At 41.1% G+C, this 24,402-nt stretch overlaps 1 protein-coding gene across 1 annotated transcript in view; it reads left to right on the plus strand.

Moving 5' to 3' along the window:
* The window catches only part of NELL1 (neural EGFL like 1), a gene marked incomplete at both ends in the record, with an annotated part of 311,518 nt that overhangs the window by 73,776 nt on the left and 213,340 nt on the right, over nt 1–24,402 (plus strand). The window contains 4 exons of the mRNA XM_080619121.1: nt 5,677–5,811; nt 6,663–6,765; nt 9,390–9,463; nt 14,650–14,749. Of these exons, the coding sequence (XP_080475247.1) occupies nt 5,677–5,811; nt 6,663–6,765; nt 9,390–9,463; nt 14,650–14,749 (412 nt within the window). The remainder of the gene's footprint in view (nt 1–5,676; nt 5,812–6,662; nt 6,766–9,389; nt 9,464–14,649; nt 14,750–24,402) is intronic.

Below are 24,402 nucleotides of genomic sequence, written 5' to 3' on the forward strand. Positions count from 1 at the left end.
CTGAAATTCTAGAGTCCTTTCTAAAATTTGTACACTTATACTGGAATGTTCATTTAAGAAAATAAAGTACAAGATGCGTAAATAGTATAAGACAAATCAAACATCTCTACCAAAACTGAATATTTTTTATATTCTGCAAATGCAGTGACCTGAAAAGGGTTTCTACTGGAAACAAGCAGCTCAGTAAGAGGATAGTTTTGCCTCTAAAATGCAAAAAGCAGTTTTGAAGTCACCGGATGATGCTGAGTCTGGGTTTGCTGAGGATCAATTCCCTGTTATCCCAGAGTAATAACTTAAGAAATAAAGAGCTTTTATTCAGGGCTTTCTCTCATAAGGACTGCAGATAAATATATTTTCTTTTTCTTTCCCTTAAATAAGTTGGTGTTTGACTGGCAGGAAAGAAAAAGGACTTGTTAGAATACTTTCATTGAAAGTGGATGGATTTTTAGAGGATGGAAATTTACGAAATTCAGGTATATGGCATTATGTAAAAAATAGCACTGTACGTGCCTTGTTTAATAAAATTTGCTACTATTTAAATGTATCAACCTATAATGTAGGGTAATGGCATCATACTTATAGCAGTATAGAGTATGCATTCATCTTGTCTTCTGCCAGACTTAGGTAGCCTTGCTGTTTAATGACTTACACATGAAAGAAAAAATGTGAAGGTAAAAAATCAAGACCTTGAGAAACTCTTATCCAGGTGGCACCAGGGTAATTTTTAGAGCAGTGGCAGTTCTGGGGCATGGAGAAGGCACATAATTACTTTAAAGTATTAAGTCTGTATTTATAGATTTATTATTTTTAGCATTAGTAAGTAGGAAAGTAATTTTGCAGTTATTCTGCGTTTTCTTATCCCTTTCTTTGAGGGATAAGAGATGATGACACTGGGAACAAAGTGTGCATAGATTGGGGTGTTCCTCTTTGGAGGATGGTGAAGCGGTACCTTTATGAAGGGGAAGTCTGTGATAGGGCTTAGGAGAGGGTGGTTCAGAAAGCCTTGTTCTTTTATGCTCCAACAGGAATGAACATTATCCCTCCTCAGTATTGCATAGTATCTCATCAGTGAACAAAGAAATTGCTAGCGTAATACTTGGAAAAGTTCATAGAATCCCAGACTGGTTTGGGTTGGAAAGGACCTTAAATCTCATCCATTTCCAGACCCCTGCCACAGGCAGTGATAGGAACACCTTCAACTAGAATAGGTTGCTCCAAGCCCTGTCTAACCTGGCCTTGAACACTGCCAGGGATGGGGCAGCCACAAGTTCTCTGGACAGTCTTTGCCAGGCCCTCACCACCCTCACAGGGAAGAACTTCTTAGAATCATAGAATAGTTAGGGTTGGAAAGGACCTTAGGATCATCTAGTTCCAACCCCCCTGCCATGGGCAGGGACAACTCACACTAAATCACGCCACCCAAGGCCTCATCCAACATGGCCTTCAACACTGCCAAGGATGGAGCATTCACAACCTCCCTGGGCAACCCATTCCAGTGCCTCACCACCCTCTCAGGAAAGAATTTCTTCCTTAGATCCAATCTGAACATCCCCCGTTTAAGTTTTAACCCGTTACCCCTTGTCCTGTCACTACAGTCCCTAATGAATAGTCCATCCCCAGCATCCTTGTAGGCCCCCTTCAGATACTGGAAGGCTGCTACGAGGTCTCCACGCAGCCTTCTCTTCTCCAGGCTGAACAGCCCCAACTTTCTCAGCCTATCTTCATATGGGAGGTGTTCTCCAGTCCCCTGATCATCCTCGTGGCCCTCCTCTGGACTTGTTCCAACAGTTCCATGTCCTTTTTATGTTGAGGACACCAGAACTGCACCCAATACTCCAAGTGAGGTCTCACGAGAGCAGAGTAGAGGGGCAGGATCATCTCCTTCGACCTGCTGGTCACGCTCCTCTTGACGCACCCCAGGATACAGTTGGCTTTCTGGGCTGTGAGCGCACACTGAAGCCGGCTCATGTTCATTTCCTCGTCAACCTCTGCAGGGCTGCTCTGAATCTCTTCTTTGCCCAACCTGTAGCCATGCCTGGGATTGCTCTGAGTCAGGTGTAGGACCTTGCACTTGGCGTGGTTAAACTTCATCATGTTGGCATCAGCCCACCTCACAAGTGTGTCGAGATCCCTGTGGATGGCATCCCTTCCCTCTGGCGTATCAACTGAACCACACAGCTTGGTGTCATCGGCAAACTTGCTGAGGGCGCACTCAATCTCACTGTCCATGTCACCGACAAAGATGTTGAACAAGACTGGTCCCAACACCGATCCCTGAGGGACACCACTCGTTACTGGTCTCCAGCTGGACACTCAGCCGTTGACCACAACTCTTTGTGTGAGGCCATCCAGCCAGTTCTTTATCCACCGAGTGGTCCACCCATCAAATTGATGTCTCTCCAATTTAGAGACAAGGATGTCGTGTGAGACAGTGTCGAAGGCTTTGCACAAGTCCAGGTAGATGATGTCAACTGCTCTTCCTCTGTCCATCAGTTCCGTAGCCCCATCATAGAAGGCCACCAAATTGGTCAGGCAGGATTTCGCCTTAGTGAAGCCATGCTGGCTGTCACCAAGCACCTTGTTGTTTTTCATGTGCCTTAGCATGCCTTCCAGGAGAATCTGCTCCAAGAGTTTGCCAGGCACAGAGGTGAGACTGACTGGTCTGTAATTCCCTGGGTCATCCATTTTCCCCTCCTTGAAAATGGGGGTTATATTTCCCTTTTTCCAGTCGTTGGGAACTTCACCTGACTGCCATGATTTTTCAAATATGATGGCCAGTGGCTAAGCAACTTCATTCGCCAGCTCCTTCAGGACCCACGGATGGATTTCGTCAGGTCCCATGGACTTGTGTACGTTTAGGTTTTTAAGATGGTCTCGAACCAGATCCTCTCCTACAGTGGGCCTAGGGTCTTCATTCTTACAGTCCCTGCGTTCGCCTTCCAAGACTTGGGTGGTGCAGTCATAGCCTTTGGCAGTGAAGACTGAGGCAAAGAAGTCATTAAGAACCTCAGCCTTCTCCAAATCCTGGGTAGCCAGTTCTCCCGATATCTTCCGGAGGGGGCCTACGTTGTCCCTAGTCTTTTATTCGCTACATACCTATAGAATCCCTTCCTTTTATACTTAACATCCCTAGCCAAGTTTAATTCTAACTGGGCCTTAGCTTCCCTCACCTGGTCCCTAGCTTCCCGGACAACATCCCTGTCTTCTTCCCAGGCCGCCTGTCCTCAATTCCACCTTCTATAAGCCTCTTTTTTCCTTTGAATTTTCCTGAGCAGCTCCTTATCCATCCAAGGAGGTCTCCTGGCCCTCCTGCTGCACTTCCTTCTAGTTGGGATGCAACACTCCTGAGCTTGTAGCAAATGATCCTTGAATAACAACCAGCAGTCTTGGGCCCCCCTGCCCTCTAGGGCTATATCCCATGGAACCTTACTAAGCAGGTTCCTGAAGAGGCCAAAGTCTGCTCTCTTGAAGTCCAGGGCAGTGCGCTTGCTGCACGCTCTTCTCACTGTCCTGAGGATCTCGAATTCGACCATCTCATGATCGCTACAACCAAGGCTGCCCTGGAGCGTCACATTTCCAACCAGCCCTTCCCTGTTGGTGAGCATGAGGTCAAGCATGGCACCTCTCCTTGTCGGCTCCTCTATTACTTGCAGAAGGAAGTTGTCTTCAACACAATTGAGGAACCTCCTGGATTGCTTGTGCCGGGCTGTACCGTCTCTCCAACAGATGTCAGGGTGGTTGAAGTCCCCCACAAGAGCATGAGGCTGTTCCTATCTGCCTATAGAGTGCTTCATCCACAGATTCCTCTTGATCAGGTGGTCTATAACAGATCCTCACAGTAATATTTCCCGTAGTTGTTCTCCCTTTAACCTTGACCCACAAACTCTCTGTCGACTGCTCACCCGTCCCCAGACAGAGTTCCATACTCTCTAGCCTATCCCTAACACAAATAGCAACTCTCCCTCCCCGCCTGCCAGGCCTGTCTTTTCTAAAGAGCCTGTAACGTTCCATTCCAACACTCCAGTCGTAGGAGCCATCCCACCATGTTTCTGTGATGCCTGTTATATCATATCCCTGTAGACATGCACACATCTCTAATTCCTCTTGTTTGTTCCCCATGCTACGGGCGTTTGTATAGAGGCATCTGAGCCGAGCTCCAAATGAAGCCGGCTCATTGGCTGGAGCAGCTGGAATATCTCTGCATTGCTCCGAGCATTTATTATAGGTGCTGGCAACTGACTGGGTTTGTTGGGATGGAACGATGCCCCCCTTCCCCAACACATCTAGTTTAAACCTTTCTTGACCAGTCTGGCAAGGCTCCTACCAAAACCACTCTTCCTCTTCTTTGCCAGACCAGCTCCACCAGGCCCCACTAGACCTGGCCTACAAACTTGGGCCCCATGTTCAAGACACCCAAACCCCTGACTATGGCACCACCCTTTTAACCATTTATTAACCTGACCAATCCTCCTAGCTTTTTTAAGGTCCTCCCCTGTATCCTGGAGAGTTGACGAAAAGACAATCTGAGCTCCAGAGCCCCTAACCACCTCTCCCAGGGCTCTGTAGTCCTTCTTTATGTTCTCCAGGCTACTGCTATCAACATCACTAGCACCCACATGGATCACTAGAAGTGGGTAATAGTCCGTGGGGCTTACTATAGCAGGCAGCCTCTCTGCAACATCCTTGATCTGTGCCCCAGGTAGGCAACACACCTCCCTTGAGACTGGGTCAGGCCAACAGATGGGTGCTTCTGTCGCTTTCAAAGTAGAGTCCCCTACCACTATGACCCGCTGCTTTTTCCTCGCAGCACCAGTAGTGATCTTCTTTAGCAGTGCACCAGCCGGTTGTTTCTGGTGCGAGTGCCCTTCCTTCTTAGTCCCCTGGAGGACAGAAAAGTGGTTCCAATATCTTCTCAATATCTAATCTAAATCTCCCCTCTTCAGTTTAAAGCTGTTACCCTTTGTCCTTTGTATGCCCTTGTAAAACATCCCTCTCCAGATTTCTTGCTGGCCCCTTCAGGTATTGGAAGGCTGCCCTGAGATGCATCAGTTTGAGCTTCTTCATTCACATTTTAATAGTTGGCGTTGAGGAGGTGATGGGAACAGCAAGGCATGGTAAGAGCTACCCACCAGCCCAGGGTTTACTCCAGGAGCATGGCTTCTCCATTCATCACAGTCTGGGAATATTTTGTACTACACTTGCTTTCCCCTTGAAAACTCACTGGCTATTACAAGGTTAAGAAAGTACTAGTCTGGCTGCTGCTTATCAGTGATGAGGTTGGGGTGATTCGGACAAGTCCTTCTGCCAGTCTTTGTGCTTTCTGATGAGTGATCAGGTTGATGAGCAATTCAGATTTAAAAAAATACCCCAAACCCCCACGATTATAGTTTGTGTACTTTTAGTGGTGCTTGGGCATTCCTGAGGGCATCTCAGTGGGGTTTGTTACAGCAGAAAAGAAAGTTGCATGAGTCATAAGTGGGTGTCAGTTAGCATGGATAACTCCATCTAAATCCAAGGAGTGGGGTTAGTTGATACCTGCTGGCATGCTGGTTCAGTGTTAGAAGATTGCATTCAGATGTGGTTTGGCTAAAAATAAGTAAACTTCTTTCTCATATTTGCTTTTCTAAATCATGTGCTTGGATTGCAGAAGTCTCATCAAATTTCTTTCATTTATAGTTAAATTATGCAGAAATAAGACTGAGTCAATTGGAAGACTGTCATTGTGAGAAGACTTGTCAAGTAAATGGATTGATCTATAGAGATAAAGACTCATGGGTTGAAGATGATCACTGCAGGAATTGCACATGCAAAGTAAGAATTCCTAATGAATTGAAGGAGTAGGACCTAATTAAAACATGGAAATGGTCTTTGAATACATAATGGTAACTGAGAATTATTCTGGTTTTAGTATGCATCCAGAGGCAGTGTGAACAATAGGGAGGGAAATACTGAAATAAATCAATAAATACCTGATACTGCCCATGTGGCAGCTTCAGAAATAAAATCTACTTTTCCCTGACAGCGCTTTCATATTTGCTCTCGTTATATCTGTGAGGACTTTCTGGTTTTGAGGTAAAAGCCTGGCCTTGTCCGTGTTTGGTTTGGAATTGTTTTCACTGCAGTAGTTTTTTCAGAAAGGAAGCGTTATCTTAATAGTATTCATAGCTGCTTAGTTGCACCTTGCATGGTAACAACTTGCAGATTCTGGATTTGGTGTTGATCACTGAAAACCCGAGGAACAGAAGAGAATTAGTATGTAAATCTTGTCTTGTTGAAACGATTTGATAAATATCTGAAGAGAGTCTTTGTTTGCTCAGGAAAATAGAAAACTGGTTGTTAAAAATCTCCGAGATGATTGGCACAGCCTGCAGAAAGTGGTGCTTATGTTCGTGTCAAGATGGGCTTATGTTTTCCACTTAAAGTGCTTTGCTCAGGGCAAGTGGGGTAAAACCAGTAATAGTATCAAAACACGGTGGTTCACCTTCAGATGCATTTTGTTTCAACTGCGTAGCTGGACAGGTTTACACTCGTTACTGGAGGCTGAGTCTGTATTCCACAAAGGCTGTTTTCATTTAATAGTTTTTGGTCTGTTATGTTTTGTATAAAATGCTTGCTGATTGCAACTGTTGTATTTGAATTTTGTCTTAAACCCTGTTGCTTAGAGTGGAGCTGTGGAGTGCCGCAGGATGTCCTGTCCCCCTCTGGATTGTCCTCCTGATGCTCTCCCAGTGCATGTGGGAAGCCAGTGCTGCAAAGTGTGCAAGGGTAAGTACATCACACAGACCTTTGAGTTTCTATTTAAGCAGTGAAACTTGTCCTCAAAGCAGGCACATTTTACAATGACTTTCACGGGTCTTGGTAATTCAGGTACCACGAGTCACAGTGGAAAACCTGATTTAAGAAGGAAATAAATAATTGAAGAAGCATTTCAAATTTCTGAGATTGTCATTTTATCTATTGTCAGTGTAAAGTTATTAATCTGTTTGCTTGGGGCTGCAAAGCCTTTTACTTGGCTTCAGCTTGTATCTCCTGCTGATGTTGCAGAGCATCAAGCCTATGGTCTGAACTTGCTGTAGCGATGAGTAGTAAGCTGAGCTGTTATCTTTGTGCCTGTCTTTTATTTCGGATTGGAAGGTTGTTGTCTAAAATAAACATAATAACTTCAGACCCTGGGTTAGTATCATTGTGTGGAGTGTTAGTTTGCTGTGTTGAACTTCAGAATAAATCCATGAGAAGAAAGAAAAAAAAAAAAAGTAGATTTTAAGATCAGTGTTATTGCCAGCTTTCAGTCCCTTCTCCTGGAAATGAAAGCTGTAAGTAACATTCTGGAAGGAATATTCAGTATTTGGTGCCTTAACTATAGTACATGGGGCAAAGACAATTTATCTATGGAAATTTCAGCTGAATATTGATGCCAGTCTTACCATAAGCACAAATAATGTGTGTGTATGTACACATATATATGTATTCCTCCCCCCCCCCAGGTTCTTGGGAAGTAGTAAACTTCATGCATGAGTGTTTTAATAATTCATTAAAACAGAAATGTTGAAGTATTTTAAGATTTATTAGAAAAATAGTAACACTTTTTTTAGCATTCTGTCACCCTTTTTCAGTCACTGAATTCATTAGTCCCATACACAAATGTCCTTTAGCTGTGATCTTGCACTTGCCCTTGTTTACTCATGTAATGTCCTTTCTGTCAGCTATGTGTTAGCATGAGTGTTTTGCTTACTAAAAGGTGTTTATGAGCAGAGTGCTGGGATGGTGAAGTAGCCATGCTGCCTGTGGGTTTTGTCTCAGAATATTTGTATTTGTCATGCTGAGAATCTGGAAGGTTCTTTCATGAATCTGGATGCTTCTCTTGCCACTCCTTTGCTGACATGCATGCATGCACAGCAGTAAAAATCTGACACCAGGGAGTCGTAAGGCACAAACCTGTCGATTCAACGTATATCCCTGTGAGTAAACTGTATTCCTGTGATTTGTAATGGGAAGATGAACAATCAAACTTGCCTTTTGTCAGTGATTGGCACAAACTTGACTAGTTATTCTGACGAGAACTCAGCATGTCAGTCAATGAGAAGAGATGTATGGGAGTTGATTGAAATTGATTGTAAATGCCAGCTCCTTGACAGAATGATGTACTGAGGCCAGAGTCAGTCACTTTTGGGTTGCTAGTAGTAATTGCTGAAGCTTTCTGAAGAGCTGCACTGCAGGTGTTAATTTCTCTGTGCTTTTCCTATTTAGCTCTGATAGAATCATCAGTTGTAATTTGCTGTCTCTAAGGATTAGTGAATGGCTGGATTCTTGAACGGGTTCCTGTCTTAGTTGAGGGTTAACGAACAGAGTAGCTCTAATATCTGACATGTTAAGGGTTTTAAAAATGAGGTGGTTCTGTTTTGATCCCTGCCATCTTGTGTAGCCTTTCAACTAATATTTGACAAAAGACTATAATTTTGTTTGAAATCTTATCATTTTTCTGAGTTGTGCATTAACTTGCTGTCTGGTGCATCCATTCTTTTGTTAAAAGCAGTGATGTTAGGAGAATAAGCAGGAAGAAAAAGGAAAATTCTCTTACTCATCTTCTCCCAAAAATAGTTACTGAGTTTTCTAATTTAAGCAAAGCTTCCTGACCTGAAGTTTTCCTCATAGGTGAGATCACAAGTCAGGCATAAAAACTAGGGCAGCTTTAGGAAAATGAAGATGCCAAAAGCAAAAAGCCTGTTTTTTAAATACATGATGAAAACTGGGTTGATGATGAAAACTCTGTTCTCCTGAAAACCTTGTCCTCTCGTGTTTTGTTTTTTTTTTTTGTCTCTTCTTAAGGCAATAAGAATTTTCAAGAGTGTAAGTTGAAACTAAAAGTAAGTCCTTAGAAGAAAATTTATGTCTGAAGGTTTCTGAAGATTGATGTAGCAGTCCTTTATGTTTAAAATTTGGCAATCAAACTGGCCATGACAGTAAGACTCCTTTTGGTATCGTCCATAAAGGGGACACACATGCATTTGTAAGTGCTTGGTTCCCTTTGCTTGGTGTTTAGGAAAGAATTTGAAGTGAAAGAGTTATTAGATAGTCTGGGACTGTTTTGGATAACTGAGTGCTTTCAGTACTTCCACTTTCACTGTGCCTGTGCCTTGTCTTGGGAAACTTTTAAAGCTTTGTTGAATTCCACGGATGATCCATGCCTGACAGTGTTCAAGGCCAGCTTGGATGGGGTGTGGAGCAACCTGGTCTCAACCTGGTCTAATGGATGCTGTCCTTGCCTGTGGCAGGGGGTTGGAACTGGATGAGCTTTCAGGTCCCTTTTGACTTTGCTACCATTCTGTGATTGTGATTTGTTTTCAACTTTATTTATTTTTAATCTCCCTCCTTTTTCTCTCCAATTATAGCCAAGTGTATCTATGGAGGCAAAGTGCTGGCAGAAGGTCAACGTGTGTTAACCAACAGCTGCAGGGAATGTCGAGTAAGTTTTGGTTCTATATACTTTTCCTAATTTTAAATGTGTAGGTACTGTTCAGAAGTGACAATGATAAGTTAGTGCCTTTCTTCAGGCTTCGTTCCTGCAAATGTGACATCTGTTATTTTGAAAAGGTGACCTTGAAGTCAGTGAAAGCCACAAATACAAATACAAAGACAAGGCAAGGATATGACCCTTGCATGGTAATAAAAACGTGGGCAAGATGACTTGGGAAGATGTTTTCTCTTTGATCCCCACTTTCATGAACCCTAGAAAAAGGCAGCAGCATCTTGAAGCAGTTACTATTTTTCAACAAAATTGCTAAAATTTGAAGCAACTTAGCTTATATTATGTGAGTTACTCCATATTTCACCTAGGATTTAAACTGTATGTAGCCCTGGAGGTAAATTGCTAAATGTGGGACTTGACTGGGGCCTGCCTTGGCAAGTTTGTAACACTCTAGACAACTACAGCCAGTATTTAGAACCCAAGTAAATGGAGGCTGTATTAGATAGGAGCATTCAGGGAGTGTTAGTGAATATCAGAGCACTGACAAAGATTACAATGACCTGGTTACTGTTGTGTTTATAGCTGAGTGTACAGAGTAGCAATTTGATGTTTGCTAATGGAAGTGGACAATAACTGGTTGCAGATGTGAAAGCAGCTTGTTATGCAGAATCATTTTGCTGCTGTTAGTGTTTAGCTGTATAGGGATGCTCAACAGTGTATATACAAATATGTGGGCAAGGTCATTGCCTTGAAGAGAGACTAAGATGCCTGTTACTTATAATATGACATAGAGTGTTTATTTGGCAGGGAATGTGTCTATATAAAATACGATGATGAGGATTTTCACATTAAAGTGAAACCAGAGTGATCTGAATGTCATCTGTGGAACTTCTAAATGAAAGTGTTATGTTTTTCATTGTGAGTGGGCTAATAAATTCATGAATACTCACCATCAAATATCTGTCATATTAGAAAGTACTAAAGTAACAGTGAAATAACTTGTGCATTTTGGAAATTGATACGGCAATGCTAATTGCAGCAACGTTGCTGTTTGTATTAGTTACATCTTAATGGAGACTGTTGATAAAATGAAACAGCACCTGTGGATGCGATACCATGTAAAACATGAGTCCATGCCTCAAAAAAAGAAAAAAGAAAAGAACCAACCTGGTATTTTCAGAGCTGTGTTCAAAGAAACCATTAAACCTCACTGGCAAAGCTTGTCATTATGACTCAGAGTTTTTAAGTGGGTGCTGTCATGGAACCAATACATTGAGATCAAATGAAATTTATTGTTTAAGCTCAATTAAAGCTCCATCAGCATCAGCTACAGATTTGGATGTCACATGTGTTTGTCACTACACTACTGATTCAAGAATCAATTCTTCAAGTTTATGGCCAGTGGTCCCAAATGCACAATCACTCACCTCGTGGAGGGCTCTGAACCTTGAGGAGTTTCCTTAGGTGGCTTCCTGACCCAAAGGGAGAGTCCCTGACTGCAGACCTGCTGCTCCGAGGAGTTGCAGCTCAAAGTGGCTCTCCAGTGGGGCTCCACTTACACCCTGGTCAAATCTGATCTGTGGTCAGATGTGGTCTTGTAAATCCTCCTTGGCTGACAATCCCAATTTCCTCGCCAATAGAGGGTACACATGAACTGTCAATTTATTGGTGTTCATAGAGATGACTTAAAAGTCTCAGGGAGTAGCACTTGTATCTGTAAAGGAGGATGTATTTGTAGGTGGGGTAATATCAAAAAGTCAAGTTGAAATTTCACATTTCAGTCTTTATTTGTAGATAGAGATGTTATTTTTTGCACAGGCCCTGATCGAAGCTTAAGAGGCTTTTAACTTTTATATTTTTCCATCTAACAAAAATACCATTAATGGTATTGATGGATCCAGATAGATCCCAGATTTTCTTTATCAGGCTGTGAGCAGTTTGGTTTTTATTTTTTTAATTTCTGAAAACTAATCAGGACTAAAAATGTATTAATGAAGCACATCCTCTTATCATAAGCACAGATACTACTGATGAACAGCCAGTTCCAGCTGGTCAGGGCTCCACTGGCTTTTAGGAACCTGGACTAAAAAGTTTTTCCTTATAAAGATAAGGAAAAATGTTGTTCCCAGAGTGACAGCTGAGGACGCTACCTGGAACATTCTCCTGAAAGGCTGATCAATAGCAGCTAAAACAAGGGGTGTGTGTGTGAGGGGAACACCAAACAACAACAAAAGTTCCCAAGTAACCTTATCTAAAATCTTGCTATTATTTTCCAGAGCTCATCATCTGAGATGAGCTGTTTGTGCTTTAGATTTACACTGTATGCCTCTAATTAGGCTGATAGCCTAACATACTTACATACTTTTAACATACTTACCTGTGTAATGACAAGAAATGGAATCGCCGTGTTGTAAATGTTTGACTCCAGATTGCATTCTTTGTGGATTGGATGTCACAGTTGGAGCTTGACCTATTTGTTTCAGAAGAATGTCTTTTTGACATCTATTTCTGTCCAGGTTCTATTACCACAGAAGTGAACATGTATAAAAAGTTAGTAATTTTTCTAAGCTGCCTGAAGCAATAATGCTGAAGTGTGAACTCTTCATACTTATCTCAGTGGATAAAATCTGAAATCTAATGATGATAATTCTTATAATTGGATCTGTACTAGCTTAGAACAAATTGATTTGAATCCAAAGAATACTCAACATGGAAACATTTTAATCTAATTTTAATTTAAAGCTTAATTATACAAATACGTTCGATTTGCTTTCCCAAGACACAAGTTCTGCAGAAAATGTGAAACTTGAGGAAGGAAAATCTTCCTGTCTTTAAATGAAGGGAATTCACAATTTGTGGTTTGTGGGTTTTTTTTTTTTTTTTTATTCATCTCCTTATGATTCACTAAAGAAGGTGTGAGCTTGGATTGAATTTATCTCATCCTGATCACTGATTTGACTTTCATATGATTTCTTGGCATCTTTCTGACCAGACCTGTTGTCACTCAAAGCTTTTCCTCCGTATGTTGACTTACTGTACCCTTGCTTCTGCAATTGTCTAGTCTGAGCTTGAACAGGCAATGAGTTATAGCCAGAGCTTTTCCAGCTGGTAGTTTGATAACGTGATAGTAAATGACGGCTCAGTATGTTTGGTTCTTTTATCACCTTTGCTGCTGCAGTTGCACAGGCAACCAGAGGGGTTTCTCCCTTTCACTTATGCAAGTGAGATCAGAAGGAGGCCTAATGCCTCCATTAACTTCACTGTACTTGTGTGGGCACTTGCTTCAGTGATGCATGCTGGATGTGGTGCTGTAGTGAGCTGCTTTTGGAAAATCTCATGCCTGTGGGGTTTGTTATATGCTTTTTCTTGACAGCAGCTGCTGCAACTTGCCAGTAAAGACAATTGGGCAGCGAGAAAAATTATTTGCTGCTGCTTTGCCTTAAGATTGCAATCTCAGGACAGTGAGCAGCAGTGGTAGTGGCAGTGAGTAGCAACGGTCAGGTTTGCATTCCCCAGGTATGCTGCTCTTCTCAGTCGCAAGTCCTGGGAGCTGCGAAGCACCTTGTGCACATTTGCACCTTGTAGAGCATGTATTTCTGTGTTCAGAACTGTGTAGGATGTCTTGATGCCATTAGAACTCATTCTGGAGCCTGCAGTGACACAGCTGAAGCAATGTGGCATAGCTGGGGAGGCTCATCACCAGCAAGGGTTTGACCTGGACTGGTTCTGGCATCCAAGCTAGTCTTGTGGCACGGTGTGATGCAGTGTCCTGTAGATACAAAAGCTGCTTCTGGCTCTCAGAGTGGCTCTATGTAGGGAGTGTTTCTTCAAACAGGGTAGACACATGAGTGTTTTCAATATCCTCTGTTCAAAATCACCTCTCTAGTCCCTCAGATTATGAGAATGGTGACATTCATGACATATTTTGTCTTCTTTTGGTATTGGTTTTCCTCTGCTTTTTTAGCCCTAGATGTGTTTGGATCATATTTTTAATCTTTTCTCTGCAAATGTGATAGCTAGAAAAGGTAATCTATTTCTTTGAAGAAAGCAGAAACTCTCATTTCATCTTTTTGTTCCACCATCTGAGGCATCCTCAAAACTATTCTGGGAGGAATAGGGGCTAGATCCATAATAAAACAGTGTCTTGGCAATATAGCAGGCTGCCTGCTTTCTTAGTGGAGTTTCACAGCCCTTTGGAAAATCGGATTACTCTGGTGTGGACAATCCTGTGGGATAGTTATTGTAGCTCTTACTGAGCAAAACTCCTGGTTGTTAATCTCTGCTCCATTTGCCAGTTTGCAGTGATGGCATAGCTGCAGAAGGGATGTTGGAGAAGTAAATTATGGTCTGGGAAAGGCTGAAGGTGAGATTGGGGAGAAGAGAAAGCTATTTTGGGACAAGATGTTAAGAAACAACTTACTGAAGAGCAGGGCAGCTGTTTGGTCTGGAGAAATAGTGTTAGGAAGAAGATGGAGTAAATTTTGGTTTACAGTCTCCCCAGAAAGGCTCAGCCAGCTACTAGACCTCCCGTGCACAGTCTTATTCTAAATCAAACAGAAATCAAAATATGTTGGCCTTGATTTCCATTTTATACAGCAATTTCTATGTGGATACCTGAAGATGGGATTTCTGCTTTTCCATACCTTTGAGGGACCTAAATTGTGGAAATTAGGTGTTGGGTTATTCTAAAAAACAGATCCTTTTAATTGGATACAGCAGAACAATCCATGACGTGAAGATGTTGATCTTCTCTCAGCTGTGTTTGAGTTGAATAATTTATCGGTGAGTTATGTAGCATATGAAAGAAGAGGAGTCAAATTTGGACTTGTTAAAGCAGGAAAACTGACAAAATCCTGGAGTGAAAATCTTTAATTCCTTCAAATACTTGGAAGGAAAACAGCTGTACTTGGAGACAACACGTTTGGAAAAACTACTGTAGTATTTTGAGCTTTTTATTTTTCTCCCTTTTAATTCTTTTTCTTTCAAGTCTTGGCTGAGAATTATCTAAGTAGATAACTTCAAGTAAGATGTTGTGGTGGAAAGAATGAATTTAACTTTCTGCCTGCTCGTTTGCCAGTGTTGTTGCTAGAGATTACTAGTGTTGTAGATTGAAAAATGTGTGACGCTTGCCATTGAACATGTTTTCATCCATGTAATGTTATAAAAATGTCCTTTATTTTCAGAATGGAGTTTTAGTAAAAGTAACAGAGACTTGTCCTCCCCTGAACTGCTCAGAACAAGATCATGTTCTTCCAGAGAACCAGTGTTGCAGTGTTTGTAGAGGTAAGCCAGAGACTGTGCATTGGAAGGAGCATAAATTGCTGACTCAACAGGGGGGTACACCGGAAAGAACAATTCTTTTTTAATGAGATATTACGTACCTCTATTAACCTGATTCTATAATTACCTTCATGTAAAACCAGTCTGTGATATTCTTTTGGTTAGAAGATTTGCTAGATAAAAAGCTGAATAATAATTGCTCTGAACCAGAGAGAGGGAAAGAGAGGGAGAAAAAGAGACGGAGGAAAGGAAGAGTCAGAAGAGAAAGGGCCTAGTATATCTTAAGAATTCCCACTAGGAAGAAGTTCTGTTTGATGAAGAGGCATTTTATGTTGCTTAAACTTGCAACTGGCCACAGGGTTTTGGAAATGAGGTTTTAAACTCTCTGTTTCAAAATCATAATAATAATGTTAAGATTCCAGTTTAATGGATATTTTGAAGTTGATTTAGATCTGAGCACACTAGGATTCACTTAGGAATTAAGCTGGACAATTGGTGAATAAACATGAAAAAATAGCCCAAGATCCCAGAATCCCATTTTTCCCCCTTCCAATGGGGCATTGAGATGCAGGGTACTCTAGCTGGTTCCCTCTCAGCTCTGGTGATTCCTGGTTGTGTGGTGGTGGAGCAGATTGAACAAGGCGTAGGTAAAATCTTAGTTGAGAAAATACCCTTAAATGAGGAAATGCAGGTATCCCAAGGCTGGAAAACTGGAACAAGCTTTCTTCTTAGTGTGTCGTAATCAGTGAGCTGTTGCGTGGAAGGTGTTGGGATGATTATTGTCTGTGTGTGTCTATATTGTGCCTTTCTTCCACATGTCTCCCTTGGTCCTGAGGCTCAGCTGAGCTAAGGGGAGCCTGGTCTCTGAGCAGGGCTTGGGTGCTAGACTTCAGTGATGCACTCATCTTGCCTGTAGGTAATTCCTGCAGTGTCATGGTGGATGCCAGTGAAGGGGCTCTGAATTGCTCCCTTAGCCAGTAAATATGAATTAATAGATAGCCATAGTTAAATAATGACTAAGGCCTTGAAATTGAAGCAGATGCACGTGGTTGCAGGAGCCAGCATGTTTGAGACTGCTTGCTGCATCTAAGAGTATACCCATTAATTTTGTTCAATAGCTTCTAGAAACATCTGTAACTATTAAAGCAAGCAGCAAGTGTTGCTTCTCTGTCCCTCAGAGGCTGGATTTCTTAATGATACTTCTTAACAGATGGCCCAGTTTGATGTGGTGCCATACTGACAAAATTATCCTCGTCACTTAAAAGCATTAGGAATCTGAAAGCTTCCAAGTTGATGAAAGATAAGTTCTATAATTATTTGGTTCTGTGTTATTGTCAATGATAGGTACTCTTTTTTAGGTATTCATCCCCAAGCTGATTTTATTATTTATAAGATAGCATGAATATGTAGACTTACGTGATGGTCTCTGGCAGGAATCATACTTTGACTTCCGGTGGATTCTGATCCATGGTGCTTGCAAATTGATACATGAAACTTCCCCTTCAGTTCTGCTTTAGCTGATGCTAAACCAGCACCACCTTCTTTTGTATGTCATCTTTGCTTTTTAACATTCTTTTGAAAATTATGCTTAAGATACGATTCATGTCAGCTTTACAAAGGCATGAATTGAAGTTGGCACTCCTAACTTGCCTTTTATATCTTGAAGAATACATGTTGCTTGGCACTTGTGCTTCAGTTGCACGCAACCCGAAATGGTAGTATATAATTTTGTCGTATGTTGAGTGCTGGTGATAAACATAGATCTTTGTTAAGAATTCCGTATTTGGTGTGGGTTTTGTCATGCAAACTGGTGCCCTCTGCTGTGGCAAGCAAGCCATAGAGTCTTGTCCTGTCCTGTACCAACACGTCCTTTACTGGGAAAGGGTAGAATCCTGCTCTGGTTTGCAATAACTACCTCTTTCAGAAATTGCATTGAGATTTATTGCCCAAGCAGAAGCAGTGAGGAAGAAATATCGTAGTAAATACAGTCTTGAGTAATCAGAGTGTTTATTGGAAGCCCAGATGGATCGTGTGACAGTGGGGAAATTTAGATTACACATTAGGAAGAAGTTCTTCCCTGTGAGAGTGGTGAGGAGCTGGCACAGGTTGCCCAGAGAAGCTGTGGCTGCCCCATCCCTGGCAGTGTTCAGGGCCGGCTTAGAGCAACCTGATCTAGTGGAAGGTGTCCCTACTTGTGGCAGGGGGTTGGAACTGGATGAGCTTTAAGGTTCCTTCCAACCCAAACCAGTCTGGGATTTTGTGATTTGCGCATCGTGTATATTTCAGATTAAGCTTATGCTGATACAGATAACTCTTTACATTGGCCCTTAGCTTGGCTTTTAGTTAGTCAACAGAAAGATTATTCAGCATTTACGAGTAATGTTAAACTTGAACAACAATTCTATGTAAAGTTTATCAGTGCATGGCAGTGACTGGTACGTTTTGTTTTTATGTCAGTTTGTGCTTTCTTTATTATCTAGTTGTGAAAACAGAACGCTTCTACTGAATATCGTAGAATCATAGAATAGTTAGGGTTGGAAAGGACCTTAAGATCATCCAGTTCCAACCCCCCTGCCATGAGCAGGGACACCACACACTAAGCCATGTCACCCAAGGCTCTGTCCAACCTGGCCTTGAACACTGCCAGGAATGGAGCATTCACAACGTCCTTGTGCAACCCATTCCAGAGCCTCACCACCATCACAGTAAAGGATTTCTTCCTTATATCCAATCTAAACTTCCGCTGTTTAAATTTGAACCAGTTATCCCTTGTCCTATCAGTAATGTCCCTAATGACGAGTCCCTCTCCAGTATTCTTGTAGACCCTAATCTGATCATTATCTGTAGAATTCCATAACACCTTTGCTGTATTGGGTAAGGGTGGCAGGTTTGCAGCTTGTGCTTTCCTCGTTGCAGCAGAGGAATTTCCATTTAATGGAAGGTTAAATGTGGGGGATCAACAGAAGGAAAACACCATAGAGAAATATTGAAACTTCATGATGCTATGGTATGTGGAATGTGCCATCTTCAGGAATCTGTTGTATCTACTGCAATAATAGAGAAGTGCCTAAAATAAAATAGGGTATGAAAGGAAAAAAGTAAACCTGTGGTGTTTATGGTGATGGAAATTGTGAGTCAGCAAAGGAGCGAGTTGAACACTGCAATGTCCACAGCTGGTGGCTTCCTGGATAGTCATTATTGTTCTTAAATGGTTAGAGGTGAAGACAGCAATCACCTTTTATTCTTCAGGCTTGCTACAGTATAGCAAAAGGTAATATATTGCTAAAAACTGATTTCTATATTTCAGTAGAATGACTGTATAACTGTACAACAAGGCAGGGGGAGTGTGGAAGAACTCTGCTGTAGTCTTCTGATGGACCTAAATGCAGAAGTGGGCCTTATCAGATCTGTGTATAGGATCTATCCTTGATTGTTATGTAGAGAATACTTAGTTTTCCCCTTCATCTGTGTGCTTTAATATAAATATAAATGACTGCTTAAATGATGTGGTCCCTTTTAACTTCTCAGCAGGACAGTCTGTGCTGTTATTAAGCTCTCTTTTACACTTACAGAAATTTTAGTTAATTTTAAAATTGTACAAAGAATCATTGTGTAATAGAATATCTTTTGTACTACTTTTGGAAAATTGCTCATTTTTCTTCCAGCGTATCTGCTGCATTTTGTATAGCCCAGGGACAAATTTAATACAAAAAATAGTGTCATAGAAGTGTGTTATTGTTCCCTTTAGCTGTTTTTCTCCTTGCCAAAGACAGTGTATAACTTGAAAGAGTGGATTTTTTTCTCCTTTGAATGAGTGATTCAAATAATGTTTCATGAGAGAATTTTTATGTTTTTATGCTCACAATTTTAGTATATGAGAATAGCCTTAACAGCCCCAGCAGCTTTAGTCATGCTCTGCTTAACAGAGAGAGTGTGAGAACAGAAGCAAGTGATGACAGCTCTTTGGTTTCTGGAGAAAATAATCTTTATTTGCTGTCCTGTAGTATGGTTTGGCTGATGGATTTGGATTGACTGTTGGTGCTGGTTAGCAGAAGGTGGAGAATCCTACTGATGAGTTCGAGTGTGCATTGCATGGCAGGAAGCAGCACTGAAACCTAAAAATGGGTCTTCTGCCACCCTTATTTGTATTGTTTAGTTTTGTTTGAAGGAGGTATTTATTCTTCCTATCAGAGGATGAGAAGGCTCTTCAGTTGGCATGTGTCTTATCTCTCCCCATCTAGGTGGGAAACAGGGTTGCTTTTTCAGAAATGGAATGTTTCTTATTCCTTGCTGTGAGGTGTGAGTTAGCTCAAGGTTTTAGGTTTATTAAGATTTAATGGAGGTTGATAAATATGAATTAGTTTATTTCTAAACATAGCTTTAACATTATTTGGGATTTCAAAGAGCTTTTTGTCTGAAAAAAACAATAATCTCAGTAAGCTTGTTGGGCTGTGAAGTACTATTATTCTAAAGCATGCGAATAAGGAGTATGGAATAAGGTCTGCATTGATACAACAACTGGGAAGAATTTATGAAGTTACTGTTTTATGTCAGACCACTGAGTGCTGGGACCACAGTCTCTGAAGGCATAAAAGCTGCTCTTCAAAGTATTTCACATCTCATGACTCATTAAAAACTGATTCAGATCATGAAAGGGGATAACTGGTCAAATTTCATGACTTTTCGTATGAATTCTCCTCCAGATTTACTTTACACATTTATGTAGCAACCGTGGAGTTAAATCTTACCAGTAGTAAAGACATAGAGGTTGAAATTACCTTGGACCTCCTTAACATTGCCAGTGCTGTTAATGGAAGCATTGTCAGCATTCCTTTTAGAAGCTGGTGGAATGTGAACTGCTGAAGGTTAGTTTCTTGAGCAGCAAGAGAACAGCACTCAGATTTTGAAGTGAACAGTCAGGGGTGTTGTAAGAAGTACAGAAATCATTACAGATGTTATAAGAAAACCCTCAGAAAAATGACACAGTAGTGTTGCCCTAAACGTAGGAAGAGGTGTATATAAGATGTGTTGATTCCAGCTGTAGTTTCAAATGAGTTTTTGCATTCTTCAAGCAGTAATTAAGACAAATTATCAAATATATTAGGTACTTAACTGGATGACAGTGCAAACCAGCTTACATGCTACTCTGGAAAAGCAGATTCTTGAAGCTGGAACCTGAAGATGTCAGGAATCTTGGCAAAATAAGAGCAATGTTGAGATGTCCCATAATGGAATATGTATTTAAGTTGAGATAATGTGATTTGGAACCAGCCCTAGTCAGTTGTTCAGTTCCTGATGCTGCAAAAGTGATAGTTTTCTGTCTGCTAGCATGAAATCTGATCATTTTCAGGATTGTCTTAGTAATTTATTAATGGTCATTGTACAGTCAGAAGAAAGATACAAATCTGTCCTTAAGAAAAACTGGAGCAAACACTTCCACAGCCTTGATAAAGCAGAGTAATGTTATCAGAACTGTCTGGGGAAGGAACAGAGGTCATCAGGCCCATAACATTCTAAGCATGCTCTTCACTATTTAATTCCTTTGTTGGTAGTATCTAATAGTACCTTGAATGTCTTGAATGACTTTCTGTTGTGCACATTTGTGACTGTGTGTGTCTGTATGGAGAAGATGGTTTCTGACATCTGTTCTGAATATGTTTATCTGTAATTGTAATTTATGCTCACTTGTCTTGTCATCTGTGTTGGCCCGAAATTAGATTATCAGAACTATTTAAGATTTGGTGTGCTCCTTTCAAATCCTCTCCAGTTGCCTGCTTGCTCAGATGTGATGAATTCTGTTTGAAGCCATTTCTTACAATTAGAGAGGAGCTGATTGTCTCAGATAAGACCATGCTGAATATTTTGAAGTGTCAGTAATTCAGCTATTTTCCCCTGGGCAATAGGAATACATGCCCTCTGTCAGCTGACATCCAGGTTGAGATTCAGATCCCACTGCAGGATCAAGGGGTGGTTTTCCCATCTGTGTAGGTTTTTTAAAGTAACCTTATAGTCCATTCCACGCAAAGAACTAATAAAATCAGTGTTTGCATTCTTTTCCATACTGCTTGCTTGGGGATAAGTAACTGCTCCCATGAGTAGACTGGCCAGGAGTAGATTGATGTTTAAATCAGTGCTTAGGTCCTTCTCTTTTCAGTCAGGAATATAAGCATGGCAGTTGTACTCAGTGGCTCTGTGTACATTCCTGATTGTTCTGCTGAGTAAGAAAAAATTAAAATATTCAGCTAAATTAAACACTGAATTGGGATTGTTAAAGGTGAGAATAACAAGCTAAAAAATTTCTTCACATTACAATCCAACTGCAAGGTGGCCTTTATTTGCCAGAAGAACAGGAACAGCACTCAGGCCCAATAGGAACTAATATAAAGTTGACAGCATTTTATTCTTTTCTTGCCTTCAAAACCCCCAGCTGGGGAGAGAGGAGACCAGGCTCTAAGAAATGCAAAAACTGCACTTCTTTGGTGTGCAGCTCTTGGCTTTTTCGGAGTGCTAAATGTGCATCTTCACTGCAAAAGAAAAGTATTTGGGAAACCTCTGATCCAGTTGATGATATTCCCACTGTGGGAGAGGCACAGTGAACCCTCACTCTTCTGTACCATCGAGTACATGTTTTTTTCCTGCTGGTTAACCTTAAATTACATTTGTTCTGTAAAGACTTGGTAACATACAAAGCTGTAGTGCATGCTCTTAACAGGAGTGGCTTCTACTTTCTTCTTGCAGAGGTGTTGAACAAATTTTCTGGATTGTGATGGGAAATTGAAGTAAAGTCACTTTTAGTCTGTGTTTTTAAAAGATAGGAAACAGCATTTCACAGGCCTTTTATAGTGATAAATGCCAAGGCAATCTAGAGATGTAGGAGGTGGTGTATCATTCCTAATGAGGAGAACAATGAAAAGTTCTTTAGAGCCTTTAATTATGCAAGTTACAGAACTGGAGTATCACTTATTTTCTTCTATGCTCTTTTAACAGCCTTCAAGCTTGAAAAATAAAGAGTGATACTGAATGGAGACAGTTCCTATTTGAGTTGATAACAGCAGAACCAAAGCAGTACAGTTTTTCCTGGAGAGCTTTTAAAAGCAGTTGATGGTTCTAAGTGGTGCAAAACGGATAGTTAGGGTGGGCATCAGATCTACTGATGAATTTCAGGGGTGGCAAATAAACAGTGAAGGTTTCATAGGGCTGTGATGTGATACTGAAAACTAATCAGTGGCTTGTGATTGGGAGAAAGTGTTAGAGAAGAGCAATTGATCTGGGACATGGGACTTGTTCACCCTGAGAAATGTCCCTTTGGCTCATTGTAAGTCATAAATTTGCTATGAAGTGATCACAAGGTAAAATGTTGACTCTCTGGGATAGAAAGAGCATAGAAACAGTCTTTTGGCGCAAAAGGCTATATAAAGACTGTTGTAACTAAAACAGGCTGAGAAAGAGGAAATATTTTTTTGCAGGTTTGCATGAGAGGGAAATTGTAATAAATTAAAAACCTTCTATCTCAAGACAGTAGTAAAAACTCAAACTAAAAAATGTGTGGTGTTTTAATAGTGTCTGCCTTAATGCACTGATATGTTACATTGGTTCCAAGTAGTAGTATCTATCGGTGATAATCAAATATAAACCTACTACTGTATATGAGTTCAAAGGAGAGTTATAATAAAGCATCAGAATACAGACTAGACATGGAGCTGTTGGAGCAAGTCCAGAGGAGGCCACGAGGATGATCAGAGGGGGTGGAGCACCTCCTGTATGAGGACAGGCTGAGAAAGTTGGGGCTGTTCAGCCTGGAGAAGAGAAGCTGTATGGAGACCTCAAAGCAGCCTTCCAGTATCTGAAGAGAGCCTACAAGGTTGTTGGAGAGGGACTCTTCATCAGGAACTGTAGCAATAGGACAAAGGGTGATGGGTTTAAACTTTAACAGGGGAAGTTCAGATCAGATATATGGAACAAGTTCTTAACTGTGAGGGTGGTGAGGCACTGGAACAGGTTGCCCAGCGACATGGTGAATGCTCCATCCCTGGCAGTGTTCAAGGCCAGGATGGACAGAGCCTTTGGTGACATGGTCTATGGTGAGGTGTCCCTGCCATTGTCAGGGGTGTTGGAACTAGATGATCTTAAGGTGCTTTCCAGCCCTAAGCATTCTATGATTCTATGTCTTAGTCTTAGGGAAAACTATGATAAAGAAAATGTTACAAAAGTTGTTTCTTGGATATTATCTAGAATACCAATAGAATAGTAATGGTGCTTGGAGAGTATAAATTAGACGCTAACTGGGTAAATTTGGGGAGATGGGTTCCAGTGTTCAGTTTTGATTATAAAGGCAGAAATGAGAAGTTAAATACTGTGATTGCATGAACAGCTAAAAGCAGTCTGATTATGCCTGTTTTTGCCAGTATGAGTTGTACCCGGGCTTGACAAGGCTGTATCTGGAATGCTTGAGGTTTTTTTTACCAGACTGTGAAATGAGTGAAGACTAGAAGTGATGTCTGCAGTTTTCATGGATGGAGTTCTTTAGCAAGTTGTATTATAAGGAAAGAATGAGCTAACTGAGCATGAGTAGGATATAAAATGAATCTGAATCTTAAGCATAGAGTTGGATGTTGGCACTGAGAAAGTCTCCTCCTTGCTAGCAAGTGTGGCATTCTTTTAAAAATGACCCCAGAACTCAACAAAGTTGGGTTTGTAACCACTGGCTTGCAAAGCTGGAGTGCAGTTGAACGATGAAACCTCAGTTTCCAAGTAGTAGATGACTGAAGTTCATATTTAAAAACAAATAAAAAACTCAGTCAGCAACAGCTTCAGGATAGCCCTATGAAAAATTGCTTACTGAAGGTGAAAATTATATTTAGAGTAAGCTGAAGTCTTCTGAAGTTCTTTGCAGAATATCCAAGCAAGGGATATGAGCAAAGATCTGAATCTGGCATTTACATCTTAGAAGTCCAGGTTGTCTTTTTCTTAGCTGCCTTTAGGGGATGATAGGAAAGTTTAGGATCAATGAACTAGAACTTCTGGATTGCTCCTTTATGACCAGGCAGAATTGGTAGAAACTGTTCTTGTATTCCTAAAAGCACAAGTTGGGATACAACTAGCTGGTGGTATGTCCTGGGTTCTGGTTTCCCACCTTCCAGCAGACAAAAGCAGGATGAAGAAGAGCTACCAAAAAGACTGTTTATGTATCACAGGCAAATAGAAATTGAGTCATGGATATTAATAGAGAAAAATCCATCAAAAATGCACCAGTGGAGAGAAAGAAATTCCCATTGTGCAGGTAAGGTGCTTAGTTATCTCTTACAGTACTTCCAGTGGAGTACCCGTAAAGAGATAAAGTGGCAATTACTTTCACTTAGACTTCAGCAGAGAGAGGTTCTGGCGCATCTTCGAGAGATCCTGAGAATCGGGAAGAAAGGACTTGAGCCAGTTGTGCCTTTATAGAAGGAAGTGGGAAAGTTCATGTTTTTAGAAATTAATTTGTATAGATTGAAAGAAGATGTTCACAAAGAAACTACTGAGAATTGTTTCAAGGAAAAGGGAGAGACTGATAAAACTTCTCTCCCACACACTATGATTCAGATATTAATGAGGAACCCTAGAAACAATCCAGCTAGTTTTTGATGACAAGGAGGTGTTTTGACGACCAGTACAGG

The sequence above is a fragment of the Psittacula echo genome, assembly GCF_963264785.1.
Source record: "Psittacula echo genome assembly, chromosome: 5".
NCBI classification, from domain to species: Eukaryota; Metazoa; Chordata; class Aves; order Psittaciformes; family Psittacidae; genus Psittacula; species Psittacula echo.